Source organism: Mustelus asterias, unplaced genomic scaffold, assembly GCF_964213995.1.
Source record: "Mustelus asterias unplaced genomic scaffold, sMusAst1.hap1.1 HAP1_SCAFFOLD_1110, whole genome shotgun sequence".
NCBI lineage: Eukaryota > Metazoa > Chordata > Chondrichthyes > Carcharhiniformes > Triakidae > Mustelus > Mustelus asterias.
In genome coordinates, this window is record NW_027591055.1 from 59,918 (window position 1) to 77,712 (window position 17,795).

The 17,795-nt window shown below is 43.8% G+C and overlaps 1 protein-coding gene across 2 annotated transcripts in view; it reads left to right on the plus strand.

The window, feature by feature from the left end:
- The window catches only part of LOC144487897 (sprouty-related, EVH1 domain-containing protein 1-like), a 98,078-nt gene that overhangs the window by 47,489 nt on the left and 32,794 nt on the right, over positions 1 to 17,795 (plus strand). Inside the window, exons 3-4 of one of the 2 annotated variants that reach the window (XM_078205948.1) lie at positions 4,012 to 4,180; positions 14,313 to 14,365. In XM_078205948.1, coding sequence (XP_078062074.1) covers positions 4,012 to 4,180; positions 14,313 to 14,365 — 222 coding nt within the window. The remainder of the gene's footprint in view (positions 1 to 4,011; positions 4,181 to 14,312; positions 14,366 to 17,795) is intronic. The other variant, XM_078205949.1, reaches the window with a different exon arrangement.

Sequence of the window (17,795 nt, forward strand, 5' to 3'; positions counted from 1 at the left end):
AAATGGCCTCCTTCTGCACTGTGGGGATTCTATGACTCTAAGATGCAGCAAATGAGTCACAACTGCGTCAGGAGAAGGTCAAAGACAGATCGAGCTTCTTAGTTGACTGAAATATAATCGGCAGGGAGAAAATCAGCATGAACTGTAATGATGGAGCCAGTGTTGTGTGATATTGCATTTATTTTAAATGGGCAGCACAATATGTTTTAAATTGTCTCAACTGAATGTAACAGTTTAGCTTTGTACAATGCCTTCAGTGTGGAAAACTGTGGAGAAGAATAATCAGGCAAAAATCAAAGTCCAATCAAAGGAGGAAATCAGGGAGTGATTAAACGCTTGTTCAAAGTGATGAGTTTTAAGGGAATCCTTAAAAGTGGACGGGACGGAGAGGCTTAAGGTGGAAATTCCAAACCAGAGAATGGCTGTTGAAAGCACAATCCCCACTGGGGAGTGATGGGAATGTGGGGCAGGGGAAGGGGAAGGGGAGGGGGGTGGGGGGAGGAACGCACAAGCGAGCAGACTCCTTGTGGTTTGGAGAATGCTGCAAAGATCAGGACCTGGCAAGAACATGAAGGGGCTTGGACACAAGGGCCAGAGAATTAAATTAGAACACTGTTGCTACCGAAGATTTAACTGGAATATTTCTGTCCATTTTCCTCAGATTTGCAAACAGTTAAAATCCAGTTTGGCCTCAGTCTGGAGTCCAATTCTGGGAACCGCATTTGAGAGGGGATGTGAGGGCTTTATTTAAACAGGATACATAAAAGATTCACGAGAATGGCTCCCGGTGTGAGCTGTGTGGATAGATTGGAAACGCTGGGCTTGTTCTCCTTGGACAAGAGAAGATTGAGAGAAGAATCGATGGCTATTCAAAACCTTGAGGGGTGTGGATAGAGAAAAACTGTTCCCATTGGCCAAAGGGTTGATAATCAGAGGACATAAATTTAAAGTGGTGAAGGAATCAAAGACAACATGAATAAAATTTGTCTATGCAGTGAATGGTTAAGATATTATGGTTAGGAAGGCAAATTCAATGTTAGCGTTCATTTCTAGAGGGCTAGAATACAAGAGCAGCGATGTACTGTTGAGGCTGTATAAGGCTCTGGTCAGACCCCATTTGAAATATTGTGAGCAGTTTTGGGCCCCATACCTAAGGAAGGATGTGCTGGCCTTGGAGGGGGTCCAGAGGAGGTTCACAGGAATGATCCCAGGAATGAAGGGTTTGTCATAGGAGCGGTTGAGGAGTCCGGGCCCAAACCCGATGGAGTTCAGAAGGATGAGGGGGGGTCTAATTGAAACTTACAGAATACTGAGAGGCATAGATAGAGTGGACATGGAGAGGATGTTTCCATTAGTGGGAGAGACTAGAACTCGAGGGCACAACCTCAGAGTGAAGGGACACCCCTTTAAAACTAAGATGAGGAGGGTTTTCTTCAGCCAGAGAGTGGTGAATCTGTGGAACCCATTGCCACAGAAGGCTGTGGAGGCCAGGTCATTGAGTGTCTTTAAGGACAGAGATAGATAGGTCCTTCATCAATAAGGGGATCAAGGGTTACGGAGGGAAAGCTGGAGAATGGAGATAAGAATCATATCAGCCATGATTGAATGGTGGAGCAGACTCCATGGGCCAAATGGCCTAATTCTGCTCCTATATCTTATGGTCTTACATTGAAAGGCCAGTTGAGGCAGATTCAAAGAACAGTGCACACAGGAACAGGCCCTTCGACCCATCAAGCCTGCGTCGACACATGACACCTTCCGAAACTAAAGGTCTTTTGCCTCTACACAGTCTATATCCCTCGATTCCCTACCTGTTCATATCAAGATGTCTCTCAAATGTTACTATTCAATCATGGCTTTCAAAAAGAAATTGGGTAAGCATCAGAAAAGAAATAATTGTCGGACCACGGGGAAAGTGGGACTTGGCTCTTTCAGAGTGCTGGCATGAGCTTGATGAGTGGAATGGCCTTGTTCTATGATTAAATGAGCTAGCATCTACTGCTTCTTGCAGGCAGTGTAAATTTCTCCATCCCTTGTGTGAAGACAAGCTCCTAACTTTTCTGCTGAAGGGCCTGGCTCTGGTTTTGAGGCTTAATGCCCCCTTGCCCTGGACTTACTCCCCACTCTCACCCCACCCAACTCCTTCAAGACCCCAGCAGTAAAGAATGTTTCTCTTCATCTACCCGATAACTTTGTTTCAAAGTCTTGAAGAGTCTCAAACATTTGCCCCAGAATCTTCTGTATTCCCGGGAATACAAGCCTAAGCTTATACAATCGCTTCTCATGATCTAACACCTGGTCGCTTCAGATGAACCTGCACACTTTCCAAAGCTAATCTAAGCTTTCTGAAGATGCGGTGCTGAGTTCTGTACACAATATTCCAGATGTGGTCTAGCCAGTGTAGTCGTAGCAGAATATCCCCCCCCCCTCCCACAGTCTGAAAGACGTGCTGGTTAGGTGCATTGACCATGCTAAATTCTCCCTTAGTGTACCCGAACAGGCGCCGGAGTGTGTGGCGACTAGGGGATTTTCACAGTAACTTCATTCCAGTGTTAATGTAAGCCTTACTTCTGATACTAATAAATAAACTTTAAACTTAAAAAAAAACTTTTTAAACCTTTTATATTCTATCCTTTTAGTTATGAAGGCAAACATTTCATTTGGAATTTGTTTGTATCTGGCTGCGACATCAGAGCGACCTCTTTATGGACCTCCTAAATGTCTCTGCACCTTCTCTGTTCCTAAGTTTTCACCATCTTGGACCTATCTGTTTTTGGTACAAAATAGAGTGCCTCACATTTATCTGGTTTAAAACCTATCTGCTGCAGTTTTGACTTAGTAAATCAGTCAATGTCCCTTTGAAATGTTATGTTCCTGTTTACCTGCTACACCACCGATCTTTGTCACTGCCAAACATGGATACGTAGCCCTCTATTGTGTTACCGAAATCATTAACAGATGTAGTGAATGGTTGTGGCCACAGCACAGATCCTAGTGGGACATAAGTAGTCATTTCCTTCCAATTTGGGCACCTACTTATTACCTCCGCTCTCTTCTATCGCGTAGCATGAAAGAAATTGAATGTTGAGTTAAGGTCAGTCTTAGTGGCTACGGTAGCTGACAGTCACCACAGCAAGGATACTATAATATCCATGGTATCATCACAGAATCTCTACAGTGCAGAAGGAGGCCATTCAGCCCATCGAGCCTGCACCCGATAACAATCCCACTCGGGCCCTATCCCTGTATCCCCATGTATCATGTAACCCTAAGGGACAATTTAGCATGGCCAATACATGGGTAGCACAGTGGTTAGCACTGCTACTCACAGCGCCAGGGACCCGGGTTTGATTCCCGGCTTGGGTGACTGTCTGTGTGGAGTTTGCACCTTCTCCCCGTGTCTGCGTGGGTTTCCTCCGGCTGCTCCGGTTCCCTCCCGCAGTCCAAAGATGTGTGGGTTAGGTTGATTGATGCTAAACTGACCCTAGTTTCAGGGGGGACCAGCAGGGTAAATATGTGGGGTTAGGGTGGGATTGTTGTCGCTGCAGGCTCAATGGGCTGAATGGCTTCCTCCTACACTGTTGGAATTCTATGATTCTATGAATCCACCTAAGCAGCACATCTTTCAGACCTTGGGAGGAAACCGGAGCACCCGGAGGAAACCCACGCAGACACGGGAAGAACGTACAGACTCCGCACAGACTGTCACCCAAGTTTAAATATAATTGAATTCTCAATGGGACTGATTGCGAGTCTTTCTCTCGATTATACAACCTTCAGTTTATGAATTGATATTTTAGATTGTAAAATCCAATGGTTTAATATGATTTGCTGACTCTAAATTGCAATCTGGGGCTTTTATTATCATGCAGCCTTTTAAAATCTACTTCTAAATGTAATGAGATTTGAATATTTTAAGCAGAGGTGCGGCTTGTATTTAGTATATTGGTTGTGAACGTGTTTCGTGTTTGTTTTTTTAAAAATCCTCCTTTTTGACATTTTAATATGCAGGTGGTTTTGGAATGTGTCCTGAAGAAGGATCTTGTCTACAACAAGGTTACGCCAATATTTCACCACTGGAAGATCGATGATAAAAAGTTTGGACTTACCTTTCAAAGTCCTGCCGACGCTCGAGCTTTCGACCGCGGGATCCGCAGAGCGACTGAAGCTATCTCCGAAGGTACCGGCTCCTGTATTTTATGAGTAGCAATCTTTTCGACTATTTATTGCCATGATTCATTTGTAAAATATTTGATTTGATTTGATTTATTATTGCCACATGTATTAGCAGACAGTGAAAAGTATTGTTTCTTGCGCACGATACAGACAAAGCATACCATTCATAGAGAAGGAAAGGAGAGAGTGCAGAATGTAGTGTTACAGTCATAGCTAGGGTGTCGGGAAAGATCAACTTAATGCGAGGTAGGTCCATTCTAAAGTCTGACAGCAGCAGGGAAGAAGCTGTTCTTGAGTCGTTGGTATGTGACCTCAGACTTTTGTATCCTTTTGCCCGATGAAAGAAGGCGGAAGAGAGAATGTACGGGGTGCGTGGGGGTCCTTAATTATGCTGTCTGCTTTGCCGAGGCAGCGGGAAGTGTAGACAGAGTCAATGGATGAGAGGCTGGTTTGCATGATGGATTGGGCTACATTCACGACCTTTTGTAGTTTCTTGCGGTCTTGGGCAGAGCAGGAGCCATATCAAGCTGTGATAAAACCAGAAAGAATGCTTTCTATGGTGCATCTATAAAAGTTGGTGAGAGTCGCAGCTGACATGCCAAATTTCCTTAGATCTTTGGCAGAGGGGGAAAAGAACTCTGGAAAAGGCTAAATGTGCCTCAACTGTAATCTGAACCTTTCAATATCTGGTTCAGCATCTCGATCAGAGGGAACAAATGTGAAGCTCTCCCTTGTTCTTTTTAACCCCTCCCTTCACCAAATTAAACATCGACATCCATTTAAGGGGAGGCAATGGCCTAATGGTATTATCGTTGGACTATTAATCCACAAACTCGGCTAATGTTCTGGGGATCCGGATTCGAATCCCACCATGGCAGATGGTGGAATTTGAATTCAATTTTTATTTTAAAAATCTGGAATTAAGAATCTACTGATGACCATGAAACCATTGTCGGAAAAACCCATCTGGATGACCTTTAGGGAAGGAAATCTGCCTTCCTTGCTTGGTCTGGCCTACATGTGACTTCAGAGCCACAAGTAGGATCGATCTACCTTTTCCCAATGGCTCGAGAAACTACAAAACAGGCCCTTTGCAAAACTGCTACTTTTGATTTTTTAATTTGATTTATTATTGTCACACGTACTGGTATACAGTGAAAAGTATTGTTTCTTGCGCACTATACAGACAAAGCATACCGTTCATAGAGAAGGAAAGGAGAGAGTGCAGAATGTAGTGTGGTTGACTCTCAACTGCCCTCCGGGGGCATCCACAGATGGGCAATAAATGCTGACCAGCCAGCGACGTCCATGTCCCACAAATGAATAAAAGAAACCCCATTTGGGTTGAATCACACCTTCCACTTGTTAATCTACAGAACAGCAATAATAATTAAATCCTGACGCATAGATGCATGCCTTCCTGCCTGTCAAGCCTTCTGTCTGAAGAGTAATAACAGCAGTTAATATGGTCATGATTAGACAGGATGGGCAAAAATAGGCAAGAGAGTTTTGTTCCAAACCTGTTGCAACAATCTGGGCAACGTAAGCGTTAGCAAAATAATATATGCAAAGTTAGATCCAAAAATGGAGGAGGTATTTGGAAAGGGTGTGCAAGGACTTTGCTTATTGACAATCCTGTTGATCAAAGCTTCTCCTTGGAGTAGGGGCTGCTGTCAATGTGAATCCGTGCACGATGTTCCATTGTTATGTATACTGTCAATTCTGTGAGCTGAACCAAAGAGGCAGCTATCACGTTGAATGTAACTCTGCTAAATTAACCGGGCAGCAAAGAAAACACACACAAGTTTGGTAGACTGGAGTTCAGAGCAAAAAGCAGCACCTCGGTCATTTTCATCAGCTCCCCAGAAAGCAGTGGCAAGCCTGAAGACACCAAGCAAAAGGAAAAGCAGCCAAAGTTTCCTGATTGCCAGCAGCATAATCCCACTCGCCCCGGGCATTCTCTTTTCCACCTTCTTCCGTCGGGAAAAAGATACAAATGTTTGAGGTCACGTACCAACCGACTCAAGAACAGCTTCTTCCCCGCTACCATCAGACTATTGAATGGACTTAGCTTGCATTAAGTTGATCTTTCTCTACACCCTAGCTATGACTGTAACACTACATTCTGCACTCTCTATTTTCCTTCTCTATGAACGGTATGCTTTGTATAGTGCAAAGAAACAATACTTTTCACTGTATGCTAATACATGTGGCAATAATACATCAAATCAAAAAATCAAAGTAGCAGTTTTGCAAAGAGCCTGTTTTGTAGTTTCTCGAGCCATTGGGAAAAGGTAGATCCTTCGGCTGAAAATGAAGATTAATGAAGTGGAATCACAGAGCTTTTCTGTGACAAGTGCCATGAAATTCCTTGCTGTCTATCTCTACGTTTTCTTTACAGCCTGTCACAGTCCTTGGTATATATGCAAAAACATGAATTGGCAAATATTTACAATAATAATGAAAGCTGAAGCATTGTCCACCTAATTAGTTTCAGTCATATTTCATTAAAAGATTGAGAAATTATTTTAAAAAGCGCTCAAAGAACCAAAGAAACAAACACCTGAGTGCGTTCCCCTGAATCTCTTTGAAATTCTGTCCATTGATTAGGCCACATTTAGAATACTGTGTCCAATTCTGGTCGCCGCACTACCAGTAGGACGTAGAGGCTTTGGAGGGAGTACAGATAAGGTTTACCAGGATGTTGCCTGGTATGGAGGGTATTAACTATGAGGAGAGATTGAATAAACTGAGATTGTTCTCCCTGGAAAGACGGAGGCTGAGGGGCGACTCATAAAATTATGAGGGGCATAGATAAGGTGAATAGTTGGAAGCTTTTTTCCAGGGCGGAAATGTCAGTTACAAGGGGGCACAAGTTCAAGGTAAGGGGGGAAAGATTTAGTGGAGAAGTGCCGGGGAAGATTTTTTTTAAAAAAGGGTGGTGGTGGCCTGGAATGCACTGCCAAGTGAGGTGGTTAAGGTAGACATTAGTGACATTTCAAACTTATCTGGATAGACAGATGAACAGACGGGCAATAGAGGGATACAGGTGGTTGGTCTAGATAGCACAACGTGATCAGCGCAGGCTTGGTGGGCCGAAGGGCCTGTTCCTCTGCTAAGACTGTTCTTTGCTAAAGGCTCTACATTGCGAGAAGGGTTTTTTTTTGTTGGAGAGTAGCGGAAAGCTATGGGTGGAAGGATTAAGAATAGGATACTAAGGCATTGGGAACAGGGTAAGGAGAGAGACAACAGAGGAGGAATTAATGATAAAAGGATCCAAAATGAAGCGAAAATATGACAAAATTAAACAGAGGGGTGGGGAAGAGAATATGGTAGATGGGCAAAGGCCATTAGTGAAGCAGGAGGTGGAGAATGTGAGGTAAGATATGGACATGATAGATCCATTGCTGTATTCTCACTTGCTTTTGATTTATTATTGTCACGTGTACCGAGATACGGTGAAAAGTATTGCTTTGTGTGCTATCCATACATTTCATACCATACATACTTGCAAAGAGTTGCCACGTTCCAGCGCCATCTTGAAATATGGATATGGTCAATCGACAGTGAGATCAGTACCACGCCCCCATTCTCTCTCCACTCCTTGTGTTGTGGGGACTGGCTGCGAGTATTTTAGGGCCTGGGTCAAGTTGAGACCAGGTGATGTTGCATTCTCTTGACATAATATTTATGTGGCAGTGCCATGCTTTGATAAGATACCTGCGGGCTACTTTTGGATCGGATTATAGGGCAAAGATCTGAAAATTTAAGAGTTACACAATGTAAACAAAGAACAGTACAGCACAGGAACAGGCCCTTCAGCCGTCCAAGCCTACGCTGATCATGATGCCCACCTAAACTAAAACTGTATCCTTCCATTCCCATCCTATTCATGTATTCGTCTAGTTGCCCCTTAAATGCGGCTATCGTACCTGCTCCCACCACCTCCCCGGGCAGCGCATTCCAGACATTCACCACCCTCTGTAAAAAAACTTGCTTCGCACATCTCCTCTAAACTTTTCCCCATGCACCTTAAACCTATGTCCCCTAGTAGTTGACTCTTCTACCCTAGGAAAGAGCACCTGACTGTCCACTCTGTCCATGCCACTCATAATCTTGTAAACTTCTATCAGGTCGCCCTCAACCTCTGTCATTCCAGTGAGAACAAACCAAGTTTATCCAACCTCTCCTCATAGCTAATACCCTCCAGACCAGGCAACATCCTGGTAAACCTCTTCTGTACCCTCTCCAAAGAATCCACATGCTTTTGGTAGTGTGGCGACCAGAATTGTACACAATATTCCAAATGAGGCCTAACTAAGGTTCTGTACAGCTGCAGCATGACCTGCCGGTTTTTATACTCAATGCACCGACTGTTGAAGGCAAGCATGCCGTATGCTTTCTTGACTACCTCAAGAATGGGGTTCGAGAACCGGGAATAGGGGTGGAAAAGACTCTCTTGGGGGGGAATGGAACGAGGGAGGAAAGAAATACTGATGGAGGGGGAAAAAAAGAGAGGCCCTTTTGAAAGTAAGGCTTCGTGTGGAGGATGACAGAAGACCCTATTTGAAGATTCAAGAAACATTATTCCTTGTTGAGTGGGCAGAGAAATGTAGACAGCTTTTTTGTCGCAGAAGGTGAAGAGAGGAAACTTTTGGAAAGTGCCAACATTCCAGTTTAGAGGGAAAAAGGGAGGTAGCTTGTTGAGTGGGTGGGAGAGAGGGGAAGAGAAAGGAGCAGACATTACTGCTCTTTTTTTGCTATTTCATGAGATGTAAGCATCACTTGGAAAACCAGCATTTGTTGTCCATCTGTAATTATCCCCAGAAGGTTGTGGAAGGAATTATCATCATTGGCTTTTTTTGCAGACCCAGTTTAAATGACTATTGAACCAAACAGAAAGCCATTAATCCCTTTTTCAAAAAAAAATTAGAGGAACTTCAAATGTGAAAAAAATGAAGTTAATTTCAACTGTTGTCGTACATGTTTTTAATCTACTAATGAGTTAGTCGTCAGTCTGGATTCTTTTGTACATGCAATGTTCACAATTCACGTTAAGTCTAACAAAGGGTATTAGTTTAGATCTTAGACCCGAGTCAGTTTGAGATCATCGAGCAAATATATGTACTGTAAAGTCACTTTCATAGTCACTACCACAGAAAATAGCTGAGGCCAAAATGTTGTCTGATTTTATGAAGAAATTAGATATAGCTCTTGGGGCTAAAGGGATATGGGAGGAAGGGGGGAATCAGGTTATTGAACTTGATGATCAGCCGTGATCATAATGAATGGCGGAGCAGGCTCGAAGGGCTGAATGGCCTCCTCCTGCTTCTAGTTTCTATAGTCCCAGATGACTGCTCTACCCTTTGAGGGGGAGAGCTGACTGGTGGTGATTTAACCTGAGGGCCACCACGCCTCAAAGGCTGAGAAGGCGGGGCCTTCATGAATAACCTCGGCTGGTACGGGAATTGAACCCGCGCTGTTGGCGTCGCCCTGCGTCACTGACCAGCTGTCCAACCAACTGAGCTAAACCAACTCCCAAATAGCTCCTTTTCGAAACAAAAAATGAACTTTTATTTTCCCCCTGACACAGTTGCTGTTTTTGTCAACGTAGCTCTGTTCATGTTTGGTATTTAGCGGCCATTTCAGTAACTGAGCGTTTTTTTAATGTGATATGTGCGCTTTCAAAAGCGGAACTGAACCTATTAAAGAAGATAATCAAAGCTGAACCTTCTGCCGGGAGCTCTCAACCACACACAGCTGTGTTGTAGAGGAATCTACCTTGTCTTTTTTTATGTCATGAGGATGTTGACATTTTGTATGTTTCTGTTAATTTGGCGTCAGATGTGAATAATTTCCCAGCGAAAAAGCTGCCACGTGACAGATATTAAAGTACTGTGTTGGAAAGTACTGTTGCAAGTAATAATTAATGCAGAAAATAACCGAGCCCGTAACTGGTTAGCCGTTCACAGCGGAAACAAATAATTTGTTCCACTGTAACTGTTGTTACCATGGCACCATAAAGTTGCTCTAAAAGCCATGCTGCGGTACGTCAAATTAATAAAATATTAACGAAAACAACAGAAAAAGAAATGGCTACTTGTGCCCCGGTATCTTCATTCTGCTAACACAGCAGTTAAGGGGAGATGATGGCCTCGTGGGATTATCGCTAAACTATTAATCCAGAAACTCAGACAATGTTCTGGGGACCCGGGTTCGAATCCCGCCACGGCAGATGGTGAAATTTGAATTCAATATTTTAAAAAATTAAGAATCTACTGATGACCTTTGTCGATTGTCAGAAAAACCCATCTGGTTCACTACATAGGAACGTAGAAACCCTACAGTGCAGGAGGAGGTCATTCGGCCCATTGAGTCTGCACCGACAACAATCCCGCCCAGGCCCTATCCTCATAATCCCCTACTAATCCCTCTAAGTTACGAATCCCAGGATACTAAGGGGCAATTTAGCATGGCCAATGCACCTAACCAGCACGTCTTTGGACTGTAGGAGGAAACCGGAGCACCTGGAGGAAACCCACACAGACACGGGGAGAAGGTACAAATTCCACACAGACAGTGACCCAAGCCAGGAATTGAACCCAGGTCCCTAGCGCTATGAGGCAGCAGTGCTTGCCACTGTGCCGCACACTAATGTCCTCTTGGGAAGGAAATATGCCATCCTTACCTAGTCTGGCCTACGTGTGACTCCAGTGCCACAGAATTGTGGTTGACTCTTAACTGTCTTCTGAGATGGACTAGCAAACCACTCAGTTCAAGGGCAACCAAGGCTGGGCAATAAATGCTGGCCAGCTAGTGACTCCCATGTCCCACGAATGAAATTTTAAAAAATTGTTTCCGTTGGGCTATCAGCAGCCTTGGTAATTTCTTTTCCAGTGATGAAACTCTTAGATGCATTTTTTAAAGTTTATTAGTGTCACCAGTAGGCTTACATTAACACTGCAATGAAGTTATTGTGAACAGTGCCCCTTAGTTCCACAAAGAGGAAACATCTTTTTCACATCCACCTTGTCAAGACCGTTCAGAATCTTATATAATTCAATCACGTCACCCCTTACTCTTCTAAACTCCAATGGAAACAAGCCCAGTCTGTCCAAACCTTCCCCATAAGACAACTCACTCATTCCAGGTATCAATCTCATAAACCACCTCCAACTCATTTACATACTTCCTCAAAAAGACCCAAATTGCAGTCATAGCTAGGCTGTAGAGAAAGATCAAGTTAATATAAGGTAGGTCCATTCAAAAGTCTGATGGCAGCAGGGAAGAAGCTGTTCTCGAGTCAGTTGGTATATGATCTCAGACTTTTGTATCTTTTTCCCGACGGGAGAAGATGGAAGAGAATATGTCCGGGGTGCGTGGGATCCTTGATTATGCTGGCTGCTTTTCTGAGGCAGCGGGAAGTGTAGATGGAGTCAATGGATGGGAGGCTGGTTTGCATGAAGACTGGGCCACGTTTACAACCCTTTGTAGTTTCTTGTCGTCTTGGTCAGAGCAGGAGACATATCAAACTATGATACATCCAAAAAGGATGCTTTCTACGGTGCATCTGTAAAAATTGGTGAGAGTCAGAGTGGACATGCCAAATTTCCTTAGCCCCTTGAAATAGAAGCGTTGGTGGGCTTTCTTAACAATAGCATTGGTGCAAAGGGACCAGGACAGGTTGTGGTGATCTGGACACCGAGAAACTTGAAACTCTCGACCATTTCCACTTACCACTTAAGAATCAATGTCAGATTGAAGGTGTCAGATTGCTATAAAAATACAATCAGATCACTAACGTTTGTCAGGGAGGGACCAATCACTCTTACCAGCCTCGGAGTTTGTGATTGACGGGTAGTGCCTCGAAGCCACTAGCGAGGGACAGCAAATACTGCCTTGTGTTCCCAATATCCCAAGAACAAAACAAATGAGCAGGCGAGCCGAACTGGTGAAACATTGCCAGTGTTATTGTATTCCCTTTGTCCCTTCCCCACCTTGCTGAGTGTTAAGTTTCTTCAGGACAAAGCTAAGTGGTTTCTGCAGATGAATCAACTATTGAAAGCTGTAGCTCCAACTGGGATTCGCGCTTCCTTCAGTGTCACCATTCTGTAAGGTGAAAGAAAATTGAAAGTTTCCTGGTAAGAATGGGATAATAAGGTGACTGCATACTTTATGCTATTAGGTGTCAGCCTCCCCCTCTGAGCAACATTATAAATGCCTGATGTAGAGTTTTTAAAAAAAATCCAGCATGTACCGTACAAAGTTTGGGCGGCACGGTAGCGCAGTGGTTAGCACTGCTGCTTCACAGCTCCAGGGTCCCAGGTTCGATTCCCAGCTCGGGTCACTGTCTGTGTGGAGTTTGCACGTTCTCCTCGTGTCTGCGTGGGTTTCCTCCGGGTGCTCCGGTTTCCTCCCACAGTCCAAAGATGTGCGGGTTAGGTTGATTGGCCAGGTTAAAAATTGCCCCTTAGAATCCTAAAATGTGTAGGTTAGAGGGATTAGCGGGTAAATATGTGGGGGTAGGGCCTGGGTGGGTGGGATTGTGGTCGGTGCAGACTCGATGGGCCGAATGGCCTCCTTCTGCACTGTAGGGTTTCTATGAAAGTATAAGATGTGTGGTGCAAAATTTTGAACAACCGTGCATCTCATGTGATTTTGTTTGGCACAATCGTTAGCACTGCTGCCTCACAGCGCCAGGGGCCAGGGACCTGGGTTTGTTTCCTGGCTTGGGTCACTATCTATGTGGAGTTTGCACATTCTCCCCGTGTCTGCGTGGGTTTCCTCCAGGTGCTCCGGTTTCCATCCACCGTCCGAAAGACATGCTGGTTAGGTACATTGGCTGTGCTAAATTCTCCCTCCGTGTATCCGAACAGGCGCCAGAGTGTGGCGACTAGGGGATTTTCACAGTAACTTCATTGCAGTGTTAATGTAAGCCAACTTGTGACGAATAAATAAACTACTTTTTTCTAGTCTGATGAGGTGAAACTTGGCTTAATTTATTTTAAAGTAAAGACTTCATCCAATTCCTCCATTGTTGCTTCCGTCTCTCAGCGGGAGAAAATGTAACTTTTTCCACTTATTATCTGCGTTGTTGATTACAGACATCGATCAATTTTTAGTTGGATTGAACAAAGTCTTTTGAGTTGGCGAGACAATGGGCGGGATTTTCCAGCCGTGCTGCCCCCCACCCCCCCCGTCGGAAAATCCCATCCAAGGTCAATGGACCTTTGCATGGTCCGTGTCCCCATCCCTACGATTCCCATGACAGACGGGATGAGAAGATTCCATCCCACGTTTCGTTTGCAGATTTTCCTTGTGCTGCTTTCTTATGGAACTTGCCATTGGTGGTCAGGGTTTTGAGATGAGGGGAAGATGAGGAAGCAGCGATAATCTCACTGGACTCTCACTCCAGAGGTACAGGTTAACTCCCCAGGTTCAAATCCCACCACGGCAGCTGGTGGAATTTCAGTTTCATTAACAAAACCCGAAAGTGAAAGCAAATCTCAGTAATGTGACCATGAAACTATCATCGATTGTCGTAAACGTCCACCTGGTTCACCAACACCCGGGGCGGCATTCTATTCTTGTATTGACACTGCAATGAAGTTACTGTGAAAATCCCCTAGTCGCCACACTCCGGCGCATGTTCGGGTGCACTGAGCGAAAATTTAGCACGGCTAATCCACCTAACCAGGTCTATCAGACTGTGGGATTGATTAATAAGGGGATCAGAGGTTATGGAGAAAAAGCAGGAGAATGGGGATGAGAAAAAAAATCAGCCATGATTGAATGGCGGAGCAAACTCGATGGACCAAGTGGCCTAATTCTGCTCCTATGTCTTATGGTCTTATGGGAGAAAACCAGAGCACCTGGAGGAAACCCACGCAGACACGGGGAGAATGTGCAGACTCCGCACAGACAGTGACCCAAGCCAGGAAGCGAACCCGGGTCCCTGGTGCTGTGAGGCAGCAGTGCTAACCACCGTGCCACCGCGCCGTCAGCTATTGTATCCCAACTGCCAGTATTGTTTTTGGTGCAATTGAGAAACTTTTATCATTGTAAATGTCAAGTTTAAAATCATGACTACTGGTGGTGAAGGTGGAGTCTGATGACATCAATGTTTAATTTATCAGCAGGTAGCCAAGAATCTGTCAATGAAGCAACCAATCCCGATGATGACTATCAAGTAAGTAGTACAAATAAACCTATTAAATGATTTGATTAAGCCATCTTTCTTGAAGCTTTCCAAAGCAGGTACCTGTCGGATCTGCTCCATATTAACAATGTGAAACTTAGCATGTTGCTATGGAACTTGAGCAAGAGCCCATTAATTTGGTGGCTTGAGAATGAATATTCCAGAATTAAATAATGACTAAGTCGATGTGAATGTTCATTTTACTCAGTCGTCAAGATTTATTAAGACTTTTTAATGCCATTCAACGCAAGGTTTTTTAATGCCTCTGAGCATTTTCCCATTCTTTTTAAATGTACAAGTGTTGTATGGAAGGAAATGACATTACTTTAAATGGATTTGCTGAAGGAATAATGGATATGTACGTGAGCGTAATGTGTTGAGATATAACATTTCAGAAGCTGCACTTGAGAATGTTATCTTTAGAATGGTTTCTATCCTGTTTATTTTAGCAATCTTTGAGCTTTGTGACCTTGAAATGTGATTGAAATTTTTTTATCCGCTTTCTCTAATGAAGCTGATTACTACAAATAGCAAGTTCCTGTTGATACATGAATGTTTTTGTGCAAATTTATCCCAGAAAGCACTTGTGGAAATGCTTTCTTGCAGACTTTGGTAGGTTTAAAAGCCTTATTGACTATATTTAGTTTGAATCATATCCGTTATGTTATCAGCATATTGGCTACAGATTAATAGCAAGAACATCATCAAAATACCCCTGTTTAATACAGAAATACAGTAAGAAGTTTAACAACACCAGGTTAAAGTCCAACAGGTTTATTTGGTAGCAAAAGCCACACAAGCTTTCGGAGCTCTAAGCCCCTTCTTCAGGTGAGTGGGAATTCTGTTCACAAATGTGAACAGAATTCCCACTCACCTGAAGAAGGGGCTTAGAGCTCCGAAAGCTTGTGTGGCTTTTGCTACCAAATAAACCTGTTGGACTTTAACCTGGTGTTGTTAAACTTCTTACTGTGTTTACCCCAGTCCAACGCCGGCATCTCCACATCATAATACAGAAATACCATAGTCTTATCAAAATGAATCTTTGCACTTGCTAAGAGGAGCAGACAATTCCATTTCCTTCTCTCCTGGGATACACGTGACATTAACAACACAAAATGTTTTATAAATGTTTTACTGAGGGGTACAAAATCATGAGGGGCATAGATAGGATGAACTCACATAGCTTTTTCCCTAGGGAAGGGGAATTGAAAACTAGAGTGCATAGGTTTAAGTTGAGAGGAGAAAGATTTAAAAGGGATGCGAGGGGCAACTTCTTCACACAGAGGGTGGAGCGTGTATGGAATGAGCTGCCAGAGAAAGTGGTTGTGGCAGGTTCAATAGCAACATTTAAAAAACATTTGGATAAGTTCATGGATGGGAAGGGATTAGAGGGATATGGGCCAAACGCAGGCAATTGGGACTAGCTGAAAGGGCACCATGGTTGGCATGGACCGGTTGGGTCATAGGGCCTGTTTCCGTGCTGTATTGCTCCATGACTCTAAAATGCTTCACAGAAAGCAACAAGGACCACCACTTTGGAGAAGTCCAGGGATCAAAATGAAAGTTCTGGGAAGCCTGGAGAACCATGCCATCAGCAGGGTATACAGGGAATGCCAAGCGCTGGCGTGGATTTCTACACGGGTGCCTTCTCGAATTATACCCCAGCAAGAACTGATGCCCTCAGGGAAAGTAGAGTGGCATTAAAAAAAAATCTGCATTATACTAAAAGTAGCAACGAAATGATATATATCAAACTGGAGCAGAGTTGAAGAAGGCCTCTACAGATGGCAAAAGTCTGATATGGATCTTAGCGGACAAAATCTGTGCCAAGGAAAATAAATAACTATAGCCTTCAAACTGTGTCAAGCTGGTGATTCATCCATGACTTTTTCTGACAGTTTGCATTGTAGTCTTAAAAAAAAAAGATTCTTTGAAAACTGAGCGACTTGCGTGTATTAAGTAACCTACCTGGATGACTATTGGAGTCAGTGACTTTGTTCTCCCCTTCAGAATGAAATGGGAATGGTGCACAGAGTTCTTTGGTATATTGGAGAAGGTAATTGAGATTTCCCCATTCACAATGCAACCAGATCTTGGCTTTGTCTGCAGGTGTTTTGACCTGGCGCGCTGCCAGCAATCTTTTGTGATGGGTTGAGGCTAAAATGGAAGTTCTAAGATTTCTGGCTACAGGCACAGGAAAGATGAGTAATGCGTTGGGCAAAATATCAGTCTAAAATAGTCAACTTTGTTCTTTTGCCCCGGGCAATGTTTTGTCTGACTCCTTTGTCGACGTGAAGCTGTCCAGCCTTGTACCAAAAAAATTTGCAAGGGCCTGTGATTTACTAGCGCAGTCTGAAGTGGTTTTGCTTTAGGCAGACAGGATACTCCTGTTAATGGATAGCTTCGGAGACAAAGATGAGCTCCATTTCTGAGGGTGTATCAGCCATCTTATAATTGTCACACCAAGAAGGAAAAGATGATTTGAAAATGGTGTATGGAGTACATGTTACTTACTAAATACAAAACTTTCTTCTAACTTTTAAACTAAATTTATACTCAATGAACTTCATCATAGTTAGAAAAATAATGATCGAATTATCTAATTGATTAGAATACAAAGAAAATAACTTGCTATCTGTCATTTTCTAATAATGGATACAGTATTGAAAGTGCTGATACTTAACACAACAAAGGAGGGATTAATTTTATGCCACTGTATAAAAGGTAAAAATGCAGGTGAAGGTGACGGGAAGATTGCTGCAGTTACATGGTTAGGAGTTGCGTCTATACCAGGATGTTGTCTGGTCTCGAGGGCGTGGCTATGAGGAGAGGTTGAATAAACTAGGATTGTTTTCACTGGAAAGACGGAGGCTGAGGGGAGACCTGATAGAGGTCTACAACATGATGAGAGGCGCAGACAGGGTGGATAGTCAGAGGCTTTTTCCCAGGGTGGAAGTGTTAATTACAAGGGGGAACAAGTTCAAGGTGAGAGGGGGAAAGTTTAAGGGAGATGTGCGGGGGAAGTTTTTCACGCAGAGAGTGGTGGGTGCCTGGAACACGCTGCCAGAGGAGGTGGTGGAAGCAGGAACATTAGCAAAATTTAAGAGGCATCTGGATGGGTACGTGAATAGGGAGTGAATAGAGGGATACGGACCGAGTAAGGGCAGAAGGTTTTTTTTTGGTTCGGGCATCATGATCGGCACAGGCTTGGAGGGCTGAAGGACCTGTTCCTGTGCTGTACTTTCTTTGTTCCTTGTATAACCACAGTGGGTAGGTGGTGGGCACTGGTGAGTGTTAGAAGGTGGTCTTCAGGTAAGGGTCATGAGCATGGGAGTACTAGAGAGTGAGAAGGGAGGTTGAATGGGGAAGAACTATGGAGAGTAGGGTAGCACGGCCTGAAAGGAGTTATAGAAGAGTGTCA